The sequence below is a fragment of the Dipodomys ordii genome, unplaced genomic scaffold (assembly GCF_000151885.1).
Source record: "Dipodomys ordii isolate 6190 unplaced genomic scaffold, Dord_2.0 Scaffold220, whole genome shotgun sequence".
Classification (NCBI taxonomy): Eukaryota; Metazoa; Chordata; class Mammalia; order Rodentia; family Heteromyidae; genus Dipodomys; species Dipodomys ordii.
The window spans coordinates 1,455,602-1,478,506 of record NW_012267436.1 but is presented as its reverse complement, the minus strand read 5'-3'; the positions used below and the strand labels follow the sequence as shown (position 1 = coordinate 1,478,506).

General features: G+C 47.9%; 1 protein-coding gene across 1 annotated transcript in view; it reads left to right on the top strand.

Moving 5' to 3' along the window:
• The window catches only part of Sfxn5 (sideroflexin 5), a 98,933-nt gene that overhangs the window by 59,617 nt on the left and 16,411 nt on the right, over positions 1–22,905 (top strand). The window contains exons 11-13 of the mRNA XM_013035764.1: positions 12,748–12,863; positions 15,418–15,503; positions 21,825–21,942. Of these exons, the coding sequence (XP_012891218.1) occupies positions 12,748–12,863; positions 15,418–15,503; positions 21,825–21,942 (320 nt within the window). The remainder of the gene's footprint in view (positions 1–12,747; positions 12,864–15,417; positions 15,504–21,824; positions 21,943–22,905) is intronic.

Below are 22,905 nucleotides of genomic sequence, written 5' to 3'. Positions count from 1 at the left end.
AGACACTATGATAGATTTTTTTTCCAAAAGAAATGAACAATTAGTAGCCTAGCTACTCAGAAAATGGTTATCTAGAGTATCTTGGTTCAAAGCCAGGCCAGATCAAAATGTCTGTCAGATTCTGTCTCCAAAATAACCCACAAAAGTCAAGCTAGATGCATGGTTCAAGTGGTAAGGGACGAACTGAGTGAGTAAGCCAGTGAGTGTAAGGCCCTGAGTAAAACCCAGTACTGGAGAAAAAAGAAAGGAAGAAGGAAAGAGAGAGAGAGAGAGAGAAAGGAAGAGAAAGAAAGAAAAGAGAGAGAAAGGAAGATAAAAAAAAGAAAGCAAGAAAGCAAGGGAAAGAGAGAGAAAAGAGGAAGGAAAGGAGGGAGGGAGGAAGGAAGGAAAGAAGAAAGGAAGGAAGGAAGGAAGGAAGGAAAGAAGGAAGGAAATGAGGCCACAGACCATACTCTATTGACAGAAAAGTGCTTTAGAGCACCAGTGAAGTCCCCCTGAGAAGGCGGGGGATGTGTACAGGGCAATCTCACCTCTTCCATGGCCCAGAGGCTAATGAACCCCCCAAACCAACCACTCAGCCAACCAGATAATTGCTATAGCAACTCCACACTTTTAATGAACTCTCAGCTATTTCTGTTATGGGCCATTAATGGAATAACTCTTTAGATCTAACTTCGTTAAGGGCCTAATTGAGCCAACGTGGCTGCCCAACTGGTGTTCATGGTTATTGGGCTAGAGGGTCAAAAACAGCCTGAGAAGGGGCAGCTCTTAGCTGCCCTGAACTGGATCTGGGACTCCACCAGATGTAATCTGTTTTTGAGCCAAGCTTTAGATAAGAACTTTGCCAGGGGCCTGTTCCAGCCCGGCTCTGCAGCCATCTTGCTGTGTGACCTTGAGGTGGTCTTAACTTCTCTGGGTCTCCTTCAGAGGACAGGCCCTTCTTTCCTTCTGAGCCTTTCTGCCCTGCCACTCTTCGCTCCAGCCTGATTTCCCTCCCATTGTTTCCTTCATACACAGCCTTCAGCCCCCTTACTCAAGTCCAGTATCTGCTAGGCTACTTGAGATTCTATATATCCCAAGCCAGTTGTACAAGTTACATGCAGTGTGATTTGTTAACCTGACAGTTGTGGCTTGGCCAGGATCTTGAAAGAAGCTGCCCCTTTCTGCAGCTCAGACCCATCTGCAAATAGACACTTTGCAACTGCCCTGCTCTGTGCTGCCACAGTGCTGTGAGGCAAAAAGGGATGCCCCTCACTCACCAGGAGGTCAAAAGTCAGCGTCTTCTCACCACTTGGCCTCCCTGTACCTTGTTCTCAGTTGCTATGGCCAGGATAGAGCATTGCTGTGCCCCACTGCAGGCTAGCTGGGCTTCCATCCTCATCCTGCTTGGAGTATTCACCCCTGCTTGCCAGGCTAGACCAGCCTACCCTAGACTATTGGTAGATGCTTCTGAGAAGCATATTCAGGATATGCTTCACCTTGTAAAAGGATTATTTGTCCCTTTGTGATACTGACGTGATATACTGACGTGATAAGGAGACAGGATTACATGGAGGAAGTAGAGGAGCAAGTAGAAGTGCTCATATTAAGTCTTGTTGAGGTGTGTGTGTGTGTGTGTGTGTGTGTGTGTGTGTGTGTGTGTAAAAGGAGGCTTCCAGAAAAAGTGCTTCTCTGCCCAGATCTTCTCAGGGTTCCTGCCCAGCTCTAAGCCCGGTTGATGAGAGAAGACATCTCTTCTCTGGGCTCTATGATGTTAAGAAAGACTTGTGATCCCCAGGGACAGGATGTCAGGTCCTTGGGTCTAACTTTGCTGCTCCCACCCTTCTCAGACCTCACTTGAGCCCCTTTCAGCTGGGGCCACCTCAGCAGATTTCTGCTGGCCTGATCTGGACCTCCTAGAGACCACATAACTCTCCTCTCTCTCCCTTCCCCACTACCCCCCACTTTCTCAATGATCCTCATTTTGTGCTAGGAGGACCCCAGGACAAAGTGTGCCATGCTGGGCTGGGAAGGTGGCTCAGTGTTAGAGCGCTTGCCTTGCATGCCTGAGGCCCTGGGTTCGATTCCTCAGCACCACATAAGCAAAAAGAAAAAAGCCAGAAGTGGCGCTGTGGCTCAAGTGGTAGAGTGCTAGCCTTGAGCTGAAATGCTGAGGGACAGCGCCCAGGCCCAGAGTTCAGGCCCCACGACCGGACTCCCTCCAAAACAAACAAACAAACAAACAAAGTGTGCCATGCTCATTTCCCAGAAGAATTAGCAAATTCAGACTGGCTGAAAGTTATACTTTGCTAGTCAAAGCCAGGCCTCCGAGGCCTCCTGCCATCAGTAACTGAGAAACAGGGATGTGTCCAGAGGTGGCAGGATCACACTCCCCCCAAGCTGGCCCTTAGCTTTTCAGCTGGAAGTGTGGTGTGTGTGTGTGTGTGTGTGTGTGTGTGTGTGTGTGTGTGTGTGTGTGTGTGAGTGCATGTGCACACGCACACATGCGCATGCACTGAGTTCATGGGAAGCCCTTGATGCCCCTGCAGCCCCCTCTCTCCCTCAAGGTGGTTTCAGAGCTCTCCATGCCCCTGGTCTAAAACAGCAATCACGTGAGAAATCTCAGTTTCTATTTATACATGGAGATGTTAGGAAAGACGGTGAGCCCAGGAGCATGTGTGCTGGCATCGGAATCGATTGGGGACTGGTAATTAATTTGTTTAGACCTTAATTAATTCTCCAGTTCTTTCTTATTTGTGGACTGTCACGCTTAATTGTGTTCAGGAGCTTGAGCTCAGAGCAGGCCCTCCATTAATTGACGGGAAGTTGCTGTGAGGTGGAAGTTAATGGTTTGGGAAGCTGGGCAAACAGTGTAATTAAAGGTCAATAGAGGAAGCATCGGAAAAATACACACCCCTAGGTCCAGCCACCAGTCTCCAGGAGCAGATGCCATTCTTGGGGAGGCAGTTCCCACAAACAGCCATTTTGTGAGGCCTTAAGGAAAGGCAGAGAGGGGGAAGGGAAAGGGACATCAGCAGGAGGGAAGGACACTGGCCGGGGAACTAGATAAGTAGCTGTCAGGACTGGGCAGGGGTTTGGGGGAAGAAGAGACCACAGAGGTCATCTCAGCACTTCTCTAGACTTGCTGCCCCAAGCTGTGTACACGGATGTAGGCAGGAAGTGCTGGAGGTCACCCTCAGCCTGCATGGCTGTATCTGTGGAGAAGGTAATGGCAATGGATGCAGTCAGCTAATAAACACCTCCATTTGGAGGCCTGAGCCTCAGCCTCAGGCCTCAGCCAACTCCTTCCACAGAGCAACCTTCCCACGTGGACCGGAAATACCAACCTCAGCATCCTGTGCTGGCAAATCATTTCTTCCAGTGTCATTCCCCAGCAGTCCCTCTTGTGAAATGTCAAAATGTAGTTCATGGCCACAAAAAGATCTCTGTGCTCACTGGTGAGCCATTGAACAGGCTATCCAGGCAGTCTTTGCAAGATCTGTTTGTATCATACCCAGTGTCATCCCCCCACACCCCACCACCATGAGTACCCCTCCAGCCTCTTTCTGCCTCAGACTGAATGGGTATTTGCCATCTCAATTGCCCTTTTCTCCAGGGATCTTTCTTTGTGTTCAGGCCACCCTGCCTTCCTTATCCAGGAGGTAACTGCAGTGCTACCTGAGCCCCATCCACCCCCAATCAAACCACAGACCCCCAGGCTTGCTGCTCCTCCACCCCTCCTCCCCTGTGAGTAGCAGGCAGCAGTTACGCTGTGCCCTGGGACAGGTGCTTCCACCATGGCAGTTAGTGGCACCTTATGAGGCATTCATTGCCTTTGGGCTCCCCTCTTGGCTACTCATGCAGTGTTCTGGTTTTCATATAGGTTTTCACCATCACCCTTGTGCAGTCTTTTGGTCAGCAGTTGTAGTAGATGATTGGTGGCCCACCACTCATCACCTGATCCTAGCCAAGTTCCCCAACTTTTCAGGCCGTGGCTGCCCCAACTATAAAAAGGGGGTGCTTGTATCTCTAAAGCAGAGTGTTCATGGGGATCAAACATTGCCCTTCTCCCAACACATCACAATTAAATTTTAGTCCCCCTCTACCTGCCTTAACCAAGGAGCATCTGCAGACTTGATATTTGGGGACCAAGGAGTGAGCAAATGCTCAAAATGGCACAAAAATCAAATATTCCAGTGGCAAGAAAAAAAGCTTCATAGAGGATGAAATCCCTTAGACATAATTTCTTTCTTTTTTTTTTTTTTTTGGTCCGGTTGTGGGGCCTGAACTCTGGGCCTGGGCACTGTCCCTCAGCTCTTCAGCTCAAGGCTAGCGCTCTACCACTTGAGCCACAGCGCCACTTCCAGCTTTTTTCTTTTTGCTTATGTGGTGCTGAGGAATCGAACTCAGGGCCTTGAGCATGCAAGGCAAGCGCTCTACCACTGAGCCACCTTCCCAGCCCCCTTAGACATAATTTCTAAGTCATCTTGCAGTACTTCCTACATTTTAGGAATCTAACATGAGCTGAATTCTTTAGAGAGAATGTTTGGAGAGAGAGAGAAGTACCCCATGGATTCTGAGGGGCCACTAAAGAGCCCTCATGACAGAACTTTCTGGAAAAGTGAGTAGATCTAGAATTGAAAAAGTCTCAGAACCAGCGTGAATCTGCAGCTTGTGTCAGGCTTCTGAAGGACAAGACCAATGGGTCCAAATCAGCTGGATAAAATCTCTAGTGGTGACTAGCCATTATTTCATGGCTGCCTTTGATGAAGGAGGCCTATGGCTCATGTTTAAGGAACGGAGCCACCAACCTGGCAGGGCTGTAAGTTCACCAGCAAGCGTAAAAAGACCTGTAGAGGTGCACTGATATAAGATGTGCTGGTCTCCAAAAATGTAACAGCATAATTGTTAATAGGGCACCAATACCTAACCTAGCTGAAGGACCTGGGATGAAGATCCTGGGCAGAGGAGGGTTTCATGGGCTGGATGCTTAGAATGAGTTCACTGGATAGTGTATATGCTCAGATGTCAGCCGTGTTACTAAAAATAGGATGTCCAGCTGGGTGCTGGTGGCTCATGCCTGCAGTCCTAGCTACTCAGGATGCTGAATTTGGAGAATCGTGGTTTGAAACCAGCCAGGGTATGAAAGTCTGTGGGACTCTTATCTCCAATAAACTAAAAAAAAAAGCTGGAAATGATGCTGTGGTTCAAGCAAAAAAGTACTAGAACCTTGAACAAAAGAAGTTCAGAGACAGTGTCTAGGCCCTGAGGAGAAGGTGGAGGAGGAGGAGGAGGAGGAGAGATGACCATAATGAAGGAAGGAGTCTATAATCAGACTAGTCAGAGTATTTCTGATAAATGGGAGACCAGCAAGGGTGGCAAGATCTCCTGATGAAATTAATTAAGAGCACAGACTGTTATTAGAATGAGCTACACAGCCCCCTGGGTTTTAGGGAAGGGTCCAATGACCAGACTGGCCCCAAAATTATACAGGGATCTCATAGGTGTTTCAGAGAAGCTTGTCTAGGACCTGACATACAGTATTTACTGAATAGAATGGCCTTCCAATTGAGATATTTTACCATTCCTAAAATTCAGAAGGCAGAGAAAGTCAGAAGGTATGAGGCAGAGGGAGGGAGATGCACAAAGGAGGAAGAAGGGGCTTTGAGTATGTGATTTGGGCTTGAGCATTTATCTACAACCATAGGAAACCAGTGCAGAGTGCGAAGCCAAGGACACAGCAATTCGGCAAGAGGAAGCTTTTCAGAAGAGGGATGCATTGTTAGTAGCAATCTTCCCTGAAGTCAGCCCACAGCTAGATTTACAGGCTGATTTTCCAGTCTAGAAATTCCTGGTCCTTGCTTGGTACTACAATATGGGTGTGACACTGTCCCCAGATTCCCAAGCTATTGAAAAGAAAACCTGTGCCATTCAGCACTGCCTCTCAGATGAAGTAACAGGGACTGCGAGTATTTAGATAGTCATCATCATTTACTAAATGTCACTCCACTCTGCTGGGATTTGCATGTGAAGATGGTACATGCACGGTTGTAAATACACAGATCATCTGGGCAGGACATGAGAACCTAGCTACTGCCACTGCCTCTGGGAAGGGGATCAAACTAAGGGTCAGGCCTGTGAGGAAACTCCCACCTTTTACCCAGTTATAACTCTTTGCCCTGTGCAATGAAGGGAGGAGATATCTATTTTATATCATACACTAAAATAAATTCCATAGAGATTATAGGCCTTGGGGCTGGGAAGGTGGCTCAGTGGTTGAGCGCTTGCCTTGCATGCATGAGGCCCTGGGTTCGATTCCTCAGCACCACATAAGCAAAAAGAAAAAAAAAGCTGGAAGTGGCGCTGTGGCTCAAGTGGTAGAGCGCTAGCCTTGAGCTGAAGAACTGAGGGACAGCGCCCAGGCCCAGAGTTCAGACTCCACGACCGGACCAAAAAAAAAAAAAGAGAGAGAGAGAGAGATTATAGGCCTAAATGTGAAAAGTAATAGTTTAATACTTTAAAAAATAAGCAGAGATGAACATTGAAGTATCAGTGGAATTTCTTTCTTTCTTTTAAACTGGTACTAGAGTTTAAACTGAGGTCCTCACACTTGTTAGACAGGTGCTCTACAACTTCAACTATACCCCTCAGCCCTGAAATTTCTTTTATTTTTTCATTTCTTAATGATACCAAAAATACACAACAGAAAGGGAAAAGGTTTATTTGATATACTGAAATATGTATATTTGATATATTAAAATATATAACTATATAACAGAAGACACCACTAACAGAGTAAGGAAAACCACTCACAGGCTGGAAGTAGCCTTTAGTAAACCATTTAACCAATGAGGATTAGGTTCTGATACGTATTTTTAAAAACTTTTGCAAATTGACTTTTTTCTTAGCTTCAGAAAGTTATCTTTGACTATTCATAAGAATGAGTTCATGGTTTTTTATCTTTATCTTTTGTGTGTGTGTGGCTGGCCTCTGTGTAGACGAGGCTAGTCTCAAGCTTGTGATCCTCCTACTTCAGCCTCTATAGTGCTAGGATATCAGAGATGTGTCAATACACCTTCACCAAATCTTTTTCTTAATAATGTTGAAGCTATTCGATTGTGAGTATTTTTGCTGAAATAAGGAAAAACCCTCCACTCCTTAAATAATAATTTTTTTAAATGTGTTTTTTTACAGACAGCTAGTTTCAGATGAGATCAGCAAGTCTTCCCTTCCTTTTTACTCTGCTTTGCTGTGGCCTAGTGGGCTTCTTCTTCAAGCTAGCTTCTTTTATGGTCATAAGACAACAAAAGCAATTCCAAGCTTCCCAATTCTGTTGGGAGGACAAGAAGCTCTGTCTTTTATCTGCCCCTCACACGGGATGGGACCTTTCCCAGGATACCCAGAAGATAGCCCTCATTCGCTAGGGTTGAGTCACCTGTCCCTTTCTACACCAATTGCTGGCAAAGGGAGAATTGTCGCTATTCATTTCAAATAATTTTGGGGGAATACCATAGTTATTGGGAATCAGTCACCACTGACCTCCATAGCTTAACATTATCATAGCTAATAAATATATTTTCCCAGTCTCCTATTTCTTATAGAATGAAAACAGGACTGGTGTTATGACTCAGGTGGTAGAGCACTTGCCTAGCAAAGTGAAGCCCTGAGTTCAGTCACCAGCACCACCAAACAACAATAGCAAATCTCTAAGATGTGTGTGTGTGTGTGTGTGTGTGTGCCAGTGCTTGAACTCACTGAGCTTTTGTGCTCAAGGCTAGTATTCTATCCCTTGAGCCACAGCTCCATTTACAGCTTTTTGGTAGTTTTTTGGAGATAAGAGTCTCACAGACTTTCCTTCCTAGGCTAGGTTTGAGCTCTTAACTTCCCAAATAGCTAAGATTATAGGTGTAAGCCATCAGCACCTGTCTAAGTTGGCTTTAAAAGTTTGTATAGCATGATTACATTCATATTATAAAAATTCAAATAATATACAATCATTTAGTGTAAAAATGCAGAAGCCTCTAAATAACAGGCCCTAAGTGTCAAATTGAGTTCTTTACTCCCAGGGCAGTGCTCTGTGAGGCATGAGGTTCCAAAACATTACCTGTCGATTTATGCACACATATGCACGGGGATAGCAATTACAGGGTTTTTACATACAGTAAATCATCATGCATATACTCAGTAGCTTTTTTCACATAACAGTTTGTTTTGGAGATCTTCCCATGTGAGTTCCCTAATGGTGGACATTTAGGTTGTTTCTAATTATTTGCTCTTACAAACAGTGCTATAATTAACATCCTTGTAAATGTCTCTTTGTGCATATGGGCAAGCATTTCTTTAGGGTAGCTATCTATGGTTTGGCAATTTCTACTGCCTTTAATTGCATTGCCTGGTATCTGGCAGACAATCTTCTGCATGTACAATAACTTTTCATGTCCGTGCACCATTATAGTGTAAGTTTGAAAAAGATGTTTTAGGCAACAATTAGGAATCTAAGTTTAAGTTCAAATTCTGTGTGGATTGCTGTGGTCGGCTGAGGTGACAATTGAATGAAGAGATTCCTCTACATGTGACAAAGTTCATACAGATAAAGGCAGTTATGGTGGCCTTGGCAGGTAAGATGTCCCCTCCCCCATGCCTTAGGACACAACATTGTTTTGTTCTTGTTGATTTTTGTGCCAGGACTAGAGCTTGAATTCTGGGCCTCACATTCTCCCTTAGCTTTTTTGCTCAAGGCTAGTGTCTATCATTTTTTGGTGATTAACTGGACAAAAGAGTCTCTTGTATTTGAACTTTGATTCTCGGATCTCAGCCTCCTCACCAGCTAGGATTATAGACTTGAGCCATTAGCACCTGGCTCATGTCATGATTTTCCAAACATAAAAATATGATAAAATGCAACTGGGCTCAGTGCCTCATACCCATAAGCCTAGCTACTGAGAGTAGGAGGATTGAGGTTCAAGATCAACCTGGACAAAAAGTTCAAGAGACCCCATTTTTATCAATAAATAGACCAGGCAGAGTGGTGTGCACCTGTCCACTACTCAGCAAGCATAAAAAGGAGAATCATAGTCCAGGCTGTCCTTGGCAAAAAGAGAGACCTTATTAGAAAAATAATGAAAGCAAAAAAGATCTAAGGGTGTGGTTCAAGTAGCAACTGTTAGGCCCTGGAGTTCAAATCTCCAGTACTGGTAGATAAACATAGATAGGCTGATGGTGATAGATAGATAGATAGATAGATAGATGTGGGGAACTAGATCTTAGAATTGAAGAGCTATGAAATTCTAATTTCTCAAAATCAATTGCCTATGGCTCTAGTGTTTGAATGATCCTTTCCCCAGTGAGTTGATAGAGCTACTTTCCCACCAATCCATTTCCCACACAGGTATGTATGATGCTGGACTGCACTGTGTTGAGCTACTTTATTCCGTGCTGGCTACTGGGACAGACTTCCCTGAAGCCTTCATTCTGAGAATGTTCTTGCACATTTGTCTACTTCTTTCTCTTTTCCCCCCCATACTAGGGCGTTTATACTGGGTGCTTCATTAGCTGTTCACAATCTTCATGACGTTACCTCACAATGGGTCAGATGTGAGAACATCTGCAGCAGTCAAGTGCGTTTTCCTCAGGACTTCACACTGAGCTTGCCATCAGTGTGAAGCAAGCTCTCTCCTTTCTCTCTCTCTCTCTTTTCATGACATTTCCAAGCATTGCTGCTCCAACATCAGTTATGTTGAGTCTTGAATGGTGTCAATCTGAGTTGAAAATGTGCCAGCTTTCTTAACATTATCTCTAACAGACTGCTTAATTAACCTGATGATACTGTCAATAGTATATTTTGCCTGTGTTAGAAAAGAGACCTATGATTGCGCTACTCCTCTCCCCTCCTCTCCCCTCCCTTCCCCTCCCTTCCCTTTCCCTTCCCTTCATTTCCCTTCCCTTCCTTTTCCCTTTCCCTTCCCTTTCCCTTTCCTCCTCTCTTTTCCTCTCCTCCTCTCTTTTCCTCTCCTCCTCTCCTCTTCTCTCTTCTCTTCCACCCTATTCCTCCTCTCCCCTCCTTTCCCTCTTCTCTGGCATGTACCAGCCCTGTATTCTTACTACTCACGACTAGGGATGTTGGAAGCATGCACATATACGAGTTCTGTGTAAATGGACAGAAGAGATTATAGGGCATGGCCATCCACATAGGCAGTAGTTACATGGAGTTACATAGGCCACTATTCCACTAGGGAGCTTGGGAGCAGCCATCATTCAGAAGTGGGCTTTAAGCTTTTTTTTTTCCTGTCTTCTTTTCATCCATCTAGCTTAGATAGGGCCCCCAGTAGTGTCGTAGAGAGGCTGCCTGAGGGAAAAAAAAGGAGGCTGGCTTTTGCCTTTGGTCTCATGTGGTTTTGTGTTTGAACCAAGCCCTTCTGTGCCCTGCTACCTCTATAGTCCACATCTGGGAATTGTAGAGAGTAAGATGCCACCATGAACCTGGGGCTGGTCTACACCTCCAAGTTGACACACTCTCTTCCTTGTCTGCCAGGCTTTCTCACACATATACATACAAAATAGGGACTGGAGACATTTTGACTGTCTTCAGCATCCTCTGACCTGGTGTGGGTGCAGCCTGTGCTCAGAGATCACATAACTGTAATCTGGCTCTGCCTGAAGTGGTGATGTTGGCAGTGGTGGTGTTGATGGTGGTGCTGGTGGCGGCAGTGGTGGAAGGTATTCTCAGGCGGCAGGGATCCATGTCTCTCAGGGCAGAAAGCCTTTCTCCCCTCCAGTGATTTTCTTGGTTATTCTGGGAACCGAACCTAGCAGCCTCAACTTGGGGATGCAGAGCATAGCTCCAACCACTAGAGGGCGGGTCAGTAACATGAGGCCAGGTACCAAGACCTTTTGGGGGCCCTTTTAGGGCCCTGAGTGTCCTAGGACACCTGGAAAAACATAAGAGTTAAGACTGACCCAAACCCAGATGGCCCCCTCCTCCAGGTCATTCCCTGCTGCTCTTTCTTAATTCTCCTGCTGTGGCTGAGATAAGAATTTCTCAATGTGTGCACGGTTGACATTTGAGGACCAATAATCTCTTGTGGAGCTGTCCTTGGAGCCAAGAGACCTTTAGCAGCTTTGGCCAGCCCATCTCCTATGTGCTAGTAGCACCTTCATCCGCACTTCCAGATCTTGGGAACCAAAAATGCCTCCAGACGTGGCCAAATGTCTCCCCAAATTGCCCCTGCTTGAAAGTCACTGTTGAGACAGGTGAGCGTCTCTGCCGTGGGCCCGGAGGACGGGAGGCTTGAGGGGGCCCGCTGTGGTTAGCATTACACAGTGTGGAGACAGCAGAGATGACATATGTGCTCTAAATACATTTTAGAACTGTGTTTTGCTCTCCTGCTTTTCCTCTCCAAAGACTGCAAAGCCTCTCGGTCTTTGCCTTGGTTTATTCCACCTCCTCCCTTTATGGCAATAGAGACTGAGGTTCAGAGGGCCCAAGCTTTTAAGCCACCCCTCATCTCCAGAGGCCTTGTCCCCCAGCTGTGAGCACTCTGGACTGTGGGGCTCCCTAGCCATTGGCTTTGACCTCAGGAGCATCTGTGGGCTCCCTCCTACTCCTCAGGCACCCTGGGCCTTGCCACCCCTCCAGCTCCCCAAACCCGGTGCCCCCCCCCACCAGAGGGGGGGAAGCAGCAGGTGTTGATGCTAATCAGCGTTCACAGCCCAGAACTGCAGTCGCTCCCAGGCTCACACACTCCCCAAAATTAAACACTCATTATACAAAATTAATTGACATTAATTAGCAAAAATTAAAACTTTAAACACAGCAAGGCGCTTTGGGGGGAGGAATGGAGCAGGCAGGCTCTGCATTTGTCACCCCCCTACTTCCCACCCGCCTACTACCCCCAAGTCTCCCCACTTCCATCCTGAAGCAGGGCTGGAGGAGTTCAGTCCAGATCTGTACCAGCACCTCACAATCAGCCCAGTAAATCCCAGTTGAGGATGGCAAGAAGAGGTACCCTGTGCTAGTCACTAACTGATTCATGCCCCCCCACCCAGACTCCACATCTAGTGCTTTACTAACAAGCCAGGAGCCTCCTCTCAGTCCAAGTCCCCAGGAGCTCAGGGAGAGGCCTGGCCAATTGAAGTGTCTGAACCACTCTGCCTGGCCCCACATACCTGCTCCTGGGTACCTAGAGGTTTAGACACTGTCGATTGTCTGCTTTGTCCCACTTCTCTGTGTGACCTCAGAGAAGTTCCCCCTCCCCTCTGAATCTCCATCTCCATCCATATGATGAGGGGGTGGTGCTGGGTGAGCACTGAGGTTCCTGCCTGCTCTGGCACCTGCTGTCAGGGATGCAAATCTCTGGGAATTTGATTCACTCTGAGCAGAGGCAGGAGGGGCTGAATATGGAACATGGGAACTAGCACTTCAAGAGAGCCCCGCGTGGCCCAGGGAGCTGAGCTGCTGGTGATGGAACACCAGACCTCAAAGAGGAGGGTCTTGAGATCCTTCTAGATTAGAAGCTACTTCATCTGATTACAGAGCTTGCCCCAAAGGAAGGCAGCGACCTTGAGCTCCCTGAGCTTTGAATACTTTCCCCCCTAACACCTGTTATTTTTACTTGCCCAGTGCCTGAGGGACTCCAGATCCCTCCCCAGGCTAATAGGACGACAGAACCACATCCTCAGCACCCTTGTGGCCTGAGCAGGGAAGGAGCCAAGTTGAAAGCCATCCTCCACCTCACCCCTGCTCTTACACCTCTCTCTCTCTTTCTTCAGCCAGTGCCAATATCTGCAACGTGGTCCTCATGCGGTACGGGGAGCTGGAGGAAGGGATTGATGTCCTTGATACTGATGGCAACCTTGTGGGCTCCTCCAAGATTGCAGCCAGACATGTAAGTTGGCCGGGTGGGGGGGGTGGGGGGGGAGGGCAGAGGCCCTGGGAAGGGATTGGTTTTCCCATAACATGTGCATCACCATAGTACGCTGTTTTTGTGCTCTGGATGTCTCCTCCTCACTGCGGCCTACCCCAGCCCCACTGTGTATGAGCCCTAGGCCTCACAGTCTGTTCCCAGTCAAATTTGTCCCCTCTGATAGTTCCTCACCTCAACCTCCCTCTCATCGACACTATGAAAGGTCTCCATTTCTTGTCTCAGCCCCTCAGGACCCAATTCCTCAGTTGAGGTGTTAATTGGTGAGGGCAGAGGAGAATCCCCAGGGCTTTTTCCCCAGTCCAAGGCACAGGACCCTGCCACCACCCTCCCTAGGCCTCCACATCCTCCTGGGTATGAACAGAAAGCCTGAGCAATGGCAGGTAGTGTGATTAGTGGGGACTTTAGCAGTGGGAGCCAGCACTGTGAGTGTAAGGATTTCAGGCTGATAGAGGCCACTGCATGGTTTGAAGAGTGTTCTCACAAGACCCTCATTTACCTATGGCTTCCCTGGTCCCATCCACTCTAGCACACGGGATTTAAAACCCATATCCTGTGCTTCCCAGCATCCTGATGGTTGATGGCTCATCCTGCTACCCCAGGCTCTGGCCTGCGAGTGCTGGGGATGGAATAAGTAGTCAGCCATGAATGGACTGAGCGTTCACCTCTGCTCCAGCCCCTGTCTCTCAGCAGCTCCCACCTGAGGCCAGAGCCTTTCTCCTGTCCATGAGGCCTCTTCATAGCCATAGATCCTCCCTCACCACCAGTCTCAGGAAGTTCAGGACCCATCCAGGGCTTTGAAGGGAGAGAGGCTAGGGGTGCCATGCCAATAGTGCATCCTCTAGTCAGTGCCCTAGCTCTAAGGCCTTCCATCCTTTTCTCTACCTGGGACTAATCATGAAAAGTCCAAGTTCCTGAGAGAAACTTTCAGCCTTCCAACCATCATCAGAGTGGATTTAGCCTCAATTTTCTTTTTTCTTTTTCCTTTTTTTTTGTCGGCTCTGAGGCTTGAACTCTGGGCTTGGGCACTATCCCTTAGCTCTTCAGCTCAAGGCGAGTGCTCTACTGCTTCAGCCATAGCGCCACTTCCAGTTTTCTAGTGCTTTATTGGAGATAAGAGTCTCACGGACTTTCCTGCCCGGGCTGGCTTTGAACCAAGATCCTCAGATCTCAGCCTCCTAAGTAGCTAGGATTACAGGTATGAGCCACTGGCCCCTGGCTTAGCCTCAATTTTCTATGTGTTCCTAGCCTCCTTCTGCAACCAGCCCTTGTGAGAGAGGTCAGCCATATTCCTCCACACAGCCCAACCACAAGGCAAGCCAAGCTCCTGCAGCCCTGGGCTTCCTTCAGTCGGACTTGACCTATTACTTGCTGCCTGGGGAAAAACTAGGGATTGGTGAGCTCTGAGCCATTTCTGGGCCTCCACTGAGGATGGGAGCCGAAGGGCTAAAGGGACTCCCCACAGTGACTGTCCAAACACAGAACTGCCACTGAGTTGTGACCATGCTATGACCCTCAGGAATCCCATGGGTTCTCCAAGAGCAAAGGCCTAGTCAGAGCCTACACAGAGACACTTCAGTTGCTTAGCAGAAGCTTTTCTCCAGAGCCAGGAGATGCCAGGACTTCTGAATCTCTAATAAGTACACCCACAACCTCTTCCCTCTCCTCAGTACCCAGCCTTCAGTGGCTCAGCTGGCTCTAGCTGTTTGTTCTGGCTCTTACAATACCTGCTTTATTTTTTGGTATTATTGTTTTGTTGGTTGGCTGGTTGGTGATACTGGGGTGGAGTGCTTGCAAGCACCCTACCACTTGGGCCATGTCCCCATCCATGCTTTTATTATATTTCGAAATTAGGTCTCCAGCTTTTGCCCAGGCTGATAGGACCAAGAGCCTCCTACCTCTGCTTCCTGAGAAGCTGAGATTATAGGTATTAACCACACCTTTGTGTGTGTGTGTGTGTGTGTGTGTACTGGAGCTTGAACTCAAGGTCTGGTACTCTTGCGAGGCTCTTTCACTCATGGCTAGTATTCTATCATTTGAGCCATACTTCCAGTTCTGGCTTTTTGCTCTTTATCTTTTAGAGATAGAGTCAGATTTGTGTGCTTAGTTTGCCTTCAAATGGGAATCCTCAGCTTCCTAAAGTGGCTAGTGCTATAGGCATGAGCCACCACATTGAGCCCTGCTTCTGCTTTGTTTTGAGAGTATCTCAGGTCCTCCATGGACCTCCTGAACACCAGTGCCTTCCTGGGATGCTTCTGTTACCACCTCTCCCTGCACATGGCAGGTGACAGGAATCTGCTCTTTTCAAATGTGTGTGGTAAGAAGATGAAGATGTGGGGTTTTTTTCCTGGTGTCTAGAATATAGTTAGTGAACTGTGCCATGAATAATTCCATGCTGCCAGATGTGCACACACACCTAAGGCTCCAGGGCAGCAGTTTACTGCCAGGTGGCTGTCCCTCACCCCCACCCCCACCCCTCTCACCACAACCTGTCTCCTCTCCCCCCTCCCCCCCGCAGGCCCTGCTGGAGACGGCACTGACGCGAGTGGTCCTGCCCATGCCCATCCTGGTGCTTCCCCCGATCGTCATGTCCATGCTGGAGAAGTGAGTTGGGCAGCAGGATGGAGGAGCTGTTGGGGAGGAGAGTGAGGAAGAGGAGCCAGTGGGCCCAGAGCAAAGGAAGGGAGCTGCTGGCAGCTTGCTCGTTTTTGTTTCAAGGATGGAAAATATCCTGCTCCATTTTCAGACTCCCAGACAGTGAGGCTGCAATGGTTCCTTGAGAATTCATGGACTTATGCTATGCAGATCCCATGTGACTATTCACAGACTATCCCAGAGACAGTCTGTGAACAAGGCTGGCCCAGTTCTGAGGGGTTGGCAGTTTGAGGGAGTATCTGTGTGCCTGAGAGAGAGAAAGAGAAAGAGAGGGAGGGAGAGAGAGAGAGGGAGAAAGACAATGAGAGAGAGAAAGAGCGAGGGAATGTCCATAATCTATAAACAATGCGGGACCACTAAGCGACAGAGGCTGGGGATTATGATAAGAAGGCTAGATTTGGGGTTAACACTACCCCTTGAAAGCATCTACCATGAAGTAACTCAGCACCTTGATGAGACTTAGTTTCTTCTTACAAAACAGGAGAGATGTTCTCAGAGAGATGTTCTAAGGATGCGTATTTGTCATGACCATAAAGAATAAGTGAACATAGCTGGGTGTCTGTGGCTCACACCTGTAATCCTAGCTACTTAGGAGGCTGAGATCAGAAGATTGTGGTTTGAAGCCAGCCCAGGTAGGAAAGTCTGTAAGACTTTTATCTCTAATTAAACACCCCAAAACCAGAAGTGGATCTGTGGCTCTAGTGGTATAGAGCACTAGCCTTGAACACAAAATCTCAAAGACAGCACCCAAGCCCAGGGTTCAAGCCTAAGGAACAGTGTGTGTGTGTGTGTGTGTGTGTGTTCAGTAATAGTTGAACAAATGAATGAACAAATGAATGAAATGAGTGCTCTCATTTAATCCTCCTAACGAACAGTGTGAAGAGGTATGATGACATCCCCATTTTACAGATTTGGGAAAGAAAGCAAAGAGATGTGTGTCCTCTAATTATAGTCACACACTAGAGAATGGTAGAACTAGGATTGTCAAGGATGGTAGGCTAGCCTGGGCTCTTTCTATCACATTGGCTGCTCTCAGGTCTTAAGACCGTGTTACATCAGCATGAATTTGGGTCCTGCCCTCCATTGGGTCTGACATCAGAAAGACAAGTATACCTTGTCAGCCACAGGTGAGACCAGGTAGAGTGTGATAAGGGCCAGTGGGGGCTTTGCGAGGAGGCAGCACTATGGGCCCAGCAGCAAGGTGTTCTAGTCTCTGGAGAAGAGCCACACTAAACCTGAGTGTAGGATAGGACTTTGAAGAAGAGTGGTCTTTAGCTTGGGTTTCTAGCTTGGAAGGGTCCAATCTGGCAGAAGCAAAGCATACTGGTGCTAAATGAGGGGCCCTGTGTGCCCAGCTGAGATGAACCCTCTCTTATGTAGAAGAGGATGGAGCCTCTAGGTATTCCTGAGCAGGGGCATGTTAAGCACTGGAATTTAGGAAAATCTGGGACTGGATATGTAGCTCAGTGGCAGAGCACTTGCCTAACATGTTAAAGGCCCTGGGTTAGATCTTCGGAACTTCAAAATCATGATCATCATCATCTCATCATGTGGTATGGAAGTTTGCAAGTTTGCTGTGGCCCTTGTGTATATAGCCCCCTCATAAACTGAGATTGTCCCCAAATATCAATAACTGAAAGTACTGGCAGAGACAAGGAGTGAATGAGGAAGGCAAGGCTTCTGTCTTCAGTTCTGCTGAATCCTGGACTTTGAAAATGTGAAATAGGTTTGTCATGCACTGGTAACCTAGCACTTGTACCAGTGCGGTAAGACAGAGCATTCACAGGACAGGTGAAGCATCCTTATTCTCAAATAGGCACTGAAGGGCATTAGAAGCCTAGGATTTGTAGCAAGCTGGTCTCCTGGGGCTCAGGAAAGCCGCTCAGGGAGATAGAGTCCCATCTGCCCGTGTCACACTGCTCTGAAGGACGGAATGTGGAAGCACTTGGCTGGCTGGGCTATAGCGTTGCAGGACATCCTTTGTTCATCTGGGCTATAGCCCTGCCCTATCTCACAGTATTGCATTCCCAGCCCAGTATACAGGTCTTGGGGGTACCCTGAGAACTAGAACTAGAACCAGGAGGAGGTAGGAAGTTGGTTCAGCTATCATCCACAGACCTGTCCATCAGCAAGAATTTGCAGAGTGCGGGGAGGGGGAGAGGACATGGTTTGTATTATTGCCTTTTCAGTCTGTATCTGAGCTGAATTTTCAGAAAGTGGAATGATGGTTAGTGTCTCTCGTTTCTTTGAGGACTTAAACTTTGATTTGGAAGCCTTAGGAGATGGTACTATGATTATTCTAGTTCTGAACCTTTCCAGCCTTGTGTCTGGGGTGACACATTGTCTGGATGTTTGGGCTCCAAAGAAGGCCTCTGAAGGGTAGTGAAAGGTTAGCTATTTGAGGCTCCTGGCAGTTTTGAAAGTGCTTGGTCCTTTCCTGGAGCTCCTGAGAGGTTCTCTGGGGAAAAAGAAAGAGTCTAGGCCCAGAGTTCTCCAAAGAATATCAAAAGGAGATCTAGTTCGTGTCTCAAAGACTTCCAGGGCTCACATATAGTGTGGAACCACAAGAGTGAATGGAAGGAAAGGTGGGGTGAGCTGAGATTTCTAGTAGCAAATGAAATCTAGACTCTTGTTCAGCCACTTTCTGTCAGTGTGCTGTAGTCATGGAACTTTCCCCAGCCTCAGTTTCCCTGAAAACTATGGATACTTGCCCTCATCATCTTGCTTTTTGAGGCTTGTCATTTTGCATTCTTTGTAGGGCCTTCCCAAGTACCACATTTTCTTCTAGTGGGAGGGGACGTCCCCCCCTTACCCCCACCCCCACCCTGTGCCCGGGTTGGGTGAGGGGGTCTGGACAGGCTGGGAGAAAAGACAAAAGAACACTTACAAAGCAGCCTACTTGCAAATTAATGGAGTGCAAACGAAAACTGCGCTCCAAGTGCTGAAGGAATGCACTGCACTGGGAGACCAGCTGTTGTGTGGTGGCTGGGGGAGGGGGGAGTGCTGGGATTCAACTTGCTTGCCTCTGGCCTCAGTTTATCCTCTCCGGGAGCACTCAGAGCCAAGGAGCCTAGGCCTTCTGCTAGGATAAGATGGAAGTGAAGCTTAGCAAAGATTTTCACTCCAGAGACATCCTCTGCCCCCACCACCCCTGCAGGTATAGGGTTCACACCCCAGGCCCTCCCCACAGCATCTACTAGCTGGGTTCAGACCCAGGGTTGGATGCTTCCTGTATGTAACCACCACCCAATACAGAGGCAGGTGCATATGCCAGATCCAGAGGGCCACTGTTTACTCCTCTACACCTGTAGACCTGAGATAGGAAAAACACAACAGACTGGATCTAAGCAATGTGAGGGTCCAGGCAGCACCCACAGTGGGTCCCTGAATCCGCTCCCCCAGTTTCCTTCACTCTCTGGGATCCGGGTCTTTCCTTTCTCCAGGCATTCGCACATCTCTCCATCTGCATATTTTAACTCCCCCAGCTGCCTTTCCAATCCCTTCCTGCCATTTCCCTCTCCTCCTCCCCTCCCCCATCCTGCTGTGTTAGCTCCCTGCTCTGGGCTAAGGACTCTATTTTGCCTGCAGCTTGGGACCTCCATCCTGAGTTGGGGGCTTAGGCTGGGGGGGGGGGTGAGGGGATGGGAGGGGGGAGAAGGGGAGCTTCCTGAACCCTCACTTGCCCAGAAGGAGACTTCAGACAGACATCCTCTTGAGAGGAGTCAAGGTCACAACCCACTTGAAAGGAGTTCTGTCTGGTGTCCCCTTGGCCCTCAGTAAGAACCAAGGACTGAGCCCAGGTCCTGTCCCTACCTGCCTGGAAGAGTTTCATTCATTTTTCCATTACCCTGTCCTGCCTTCAGTGACCCTCCAAGTTGTGCCTCCAGGAGCTTCCTGTTTCCTGCCACTGCCACTGGAACAGGAAGGCAGCCTTACTTTAGCTAGAGAGTCAACTGTGTGCCCCACCTTCCAGGTTTGGCTTAGAAGTTGATCCCAACTGGAAGCCCATTTAGGGCCAGGATCAGCCTCTCCCAGTCTCTCCATGCCTCCTGTGGAAGTCCAGGAGGTATGGGGCTAGCATGGATCAGAAGGAGAGATTGGGTCTGAGCTTGCTGTAGGTTTCTTTGCCCTGTGCTTCATCTTTGGAAACTGCCTCTTCTCTAGTAGCTCCGCTTTGGCTTCAGCTCGGGCTGTTGGACAGCTAGCCACAGGGATCTTACTCCTTCTCATTCATAATGTAGGCAATAACCACAACTATAATGGTAACATAATTACTAAACACTTACACTTGGGGCCCAGTGGGGCTGACCCTTTTGTTTTCACAGGAGTGATGTGTACTTCTTTATTAATACCTGAGCAGGAGCATCCTGGCATGGGGTTCCTCAGAAGTAGTCAAGGAATCATCAATTTAAGACTCTTGATAAGGGTCTAAAACCTAGGATCTTATGGCTCAAGGGCCTCTAAGGAGTTTGTATTTTTAACCAGCCACGAGATCATTCTGATGCACATGGAAGTGAGAACTACTGCTCCCAAGTTGGGGCTCTTGGGATAAGTGTTCTAAAAGATAAGGAGTTTTGCCTGACCACACACTGAGGCCCTGTTCCTTAAGGTAGTAGTTACTATAACAAATGCTTGAGATCATCAATGTATAAAGAGAAAAGATTTATCTGGCTCATAGGTTCAGAGCATTCTACCCGTGATCTATTGGCCCTGTTGCTTTAGGCCTGTGGAAGGCAACTCAAACCCAACCTCCTGATGGACAGAAAGTGAAGAGAAAGGGGTGGTGTCTCATTCTTTCAGTGACCTGAAGATTTCCTATTAGGCCCTCCTTTTTCCTTCCTTCCTTCTTTTCTTCCTTCCTTCCTTCCTTCCTTCCTTCCTTCCTTCCTTCCTTCTTTTCTTCCTTCCTTCTTTTCTTCCTTCCTTCCTTCCTTCCTTCTTTTTCTGTTGGTTGTGGGGCTTGAACTCATGGCCTAGGCTGTCCCTGAGCCTTTTCATGCTCAAGATTAGCGCTTTATCACTTGAGCCACAGTTCCACTTCTGGTTTTTTAGTGGTTTATTGGAGATAAGAGTTTCACAGGGATTTTTCTGCCTAGGCTGGCTTCAAACCGCAATCCTCAGATCTCAGCCTCCTGAGTAGCTAGGATTACAGGAGTGAGCCACTGGTGCCTAGTCAGGCATCAGCTTCAATAGCACCATGCTGAAGACTAAACCTTTAACACACAGGGCCTTTGATGGACATTTAAGATCCAGAGATCTCTCAACTATGGTCAGGGCCAGGCCTACTTACGTGGGGAAGGGACAGAGCCCCAACATGTCCCTTTTATACCAGGAGCTGGTAACATGTATGTTGATGTAACTATTAAGGTCAGACCTAGTGTCCATCTAATATCCTCTGGCACATAGTCCATATTCCTGGTACTCCTGGGCCTCCCAAGTGGCATGCCAAATAGCTCCTAGAGGTATTGTGCAGGTATGCTGGCTAGCCAGTGTGGCCTCTATTCTGTCTGAGGAACCTATTCCGTCCTGGAGATTAAGGACTTAAGGATCCTTGAAAGGGAGGAATCCCAACTCCAAAGACTGCTGTTATAAAGAGTGGGTACCAGCTGTGATATACTAAGGATGAAGCTGGCAAAGGGTCTTGAAGGTGAAAGCCAAGAGCAACTGTCTCTGGCAGATTTGGCCTTGGCCTTGGCCAGATCACTGTCCTCCATGGCTCTTGAGTGGAAGCTGATAAGATGTTCAGTGGAAGGCCTTCTGCTCCCACTCGTAAGGCAGGATCATCTCTTTTGGGGTTATGTGTGTGTGTGTGCCTGTGTGTGTAGGTATATGTGTGCTTTGTTCCCAACTCGACTCCCATGGACCCCCACCAACTCTGATTTGTTTGCTATTTAATTATGAAGTACCATTGAAGGTGATCAATGTGTGTGTGTGTCTAGGAGCAGGGCTGACAGACTTTCTCTTGTCTTCTTGGTGTGTGACCCTGATAGAGCCTGAATGAACACTGTGTGGGTCTCCTACAAGTGTCCATTTATGACTTGAGTAACTGAAGGTACAGCAGTGTCTTTCATGTCCAGGCCTAGGGAAAGCAGTGATGAATACAGAAGGACCCAAAGATGGAATTCCACTACATCTATTTAGCTGCATGCAGGCACTGGCTACACAGCCATGCTTCCCTGGTCCTGAGATGGAGTGGGACCCAGCATGGTGGCTAGCACAGCTCACTCCTTCTTTGGGCCTCATAGGGTTCCTTCTTCTTCTCCTCAACAGGACAGCTCTCCTACAGGCGCGTCCAAGGCTGCTCCTGCCTGTGCAAAGCCTCGTGTGCCTGGCAGCCTTTGGCCTGGCCCTGCCGCTGGCCATCAGCCTCTTTCCACAGATGTCAGAGGTCAGTGGGGACTTCTTGGTAGTAAGGAGGGTGGGCAGATACCACAGTTGGGTCATTTGTTAACAAAGATTTATTCAGTGCTGAACCTTATTACTGTGCAAAGCACTATAGTTAGAAATGAGACTGGCCCAGGCTCTGACCCCTGAGTTGAAGGTTTAGGAATAAACACAATGATGAAACAGGGGATAAAACATGAAGTTCAAGGTTGGCACTGGTGGCTCACACCTGTAATTCTACCTACTTAGGAGGTTGAGATCCGAGGATCACAGTTTGAAGCCGACCGTGGCAGGAAAGTTCATGAGTTGCTTATCTCCAGTTTACCACCAAAAAGCTAGAAGTAGAGGTATGGCTCAAGTGATAGAGTCCTAGTCTGAAGCAAAAAAGCTAAAGGAAGCCAGGCAGTGGTGGCTCACGCCTGTAATCCTAGCGACTCAGGAGGCTGAGATCTGAGGATCATGGTTTGAAGCCAGCCTAAGCAGGAAAGTGTGTGAGATCCTCATCTCCAATTAACCACCCCAGAAAACCAAAAGTGATGCTGTGGCTCAAAGTGGTAGAGTACTAGCCTTGAGTGAAAAAGCTTGGGGACAGTGCCCAGGCCCTGAGTTCAAGACCCCTGACTGACATTACATACACACACACACACACACACACACACACACACACACACACACACACACACACACACAAATTTTTTTGTTGTTGTTAAAAAGCTAAGGGACAGTGCTCAGGCCCTGAGTTCAAGCCCTAGACTGGCAAAAGGAAGGAAGCAAAAAAGGAAGGAGGGAAAGAGAGGGAGAAAGGGAGGGAGAAAGAGAGAGGAAGGAAGAAAACGAAGGAAGGAAGGAAGGAAGGGAAAAAATGAAGTTCAATGGGGTTAGGATGTATCCAGCTGGATACAGGAGAAAATAGCACACCAGAACCTAGAAGAAAAGGGAATGTGCCTGAGCCTGGAAGCTGGGCACA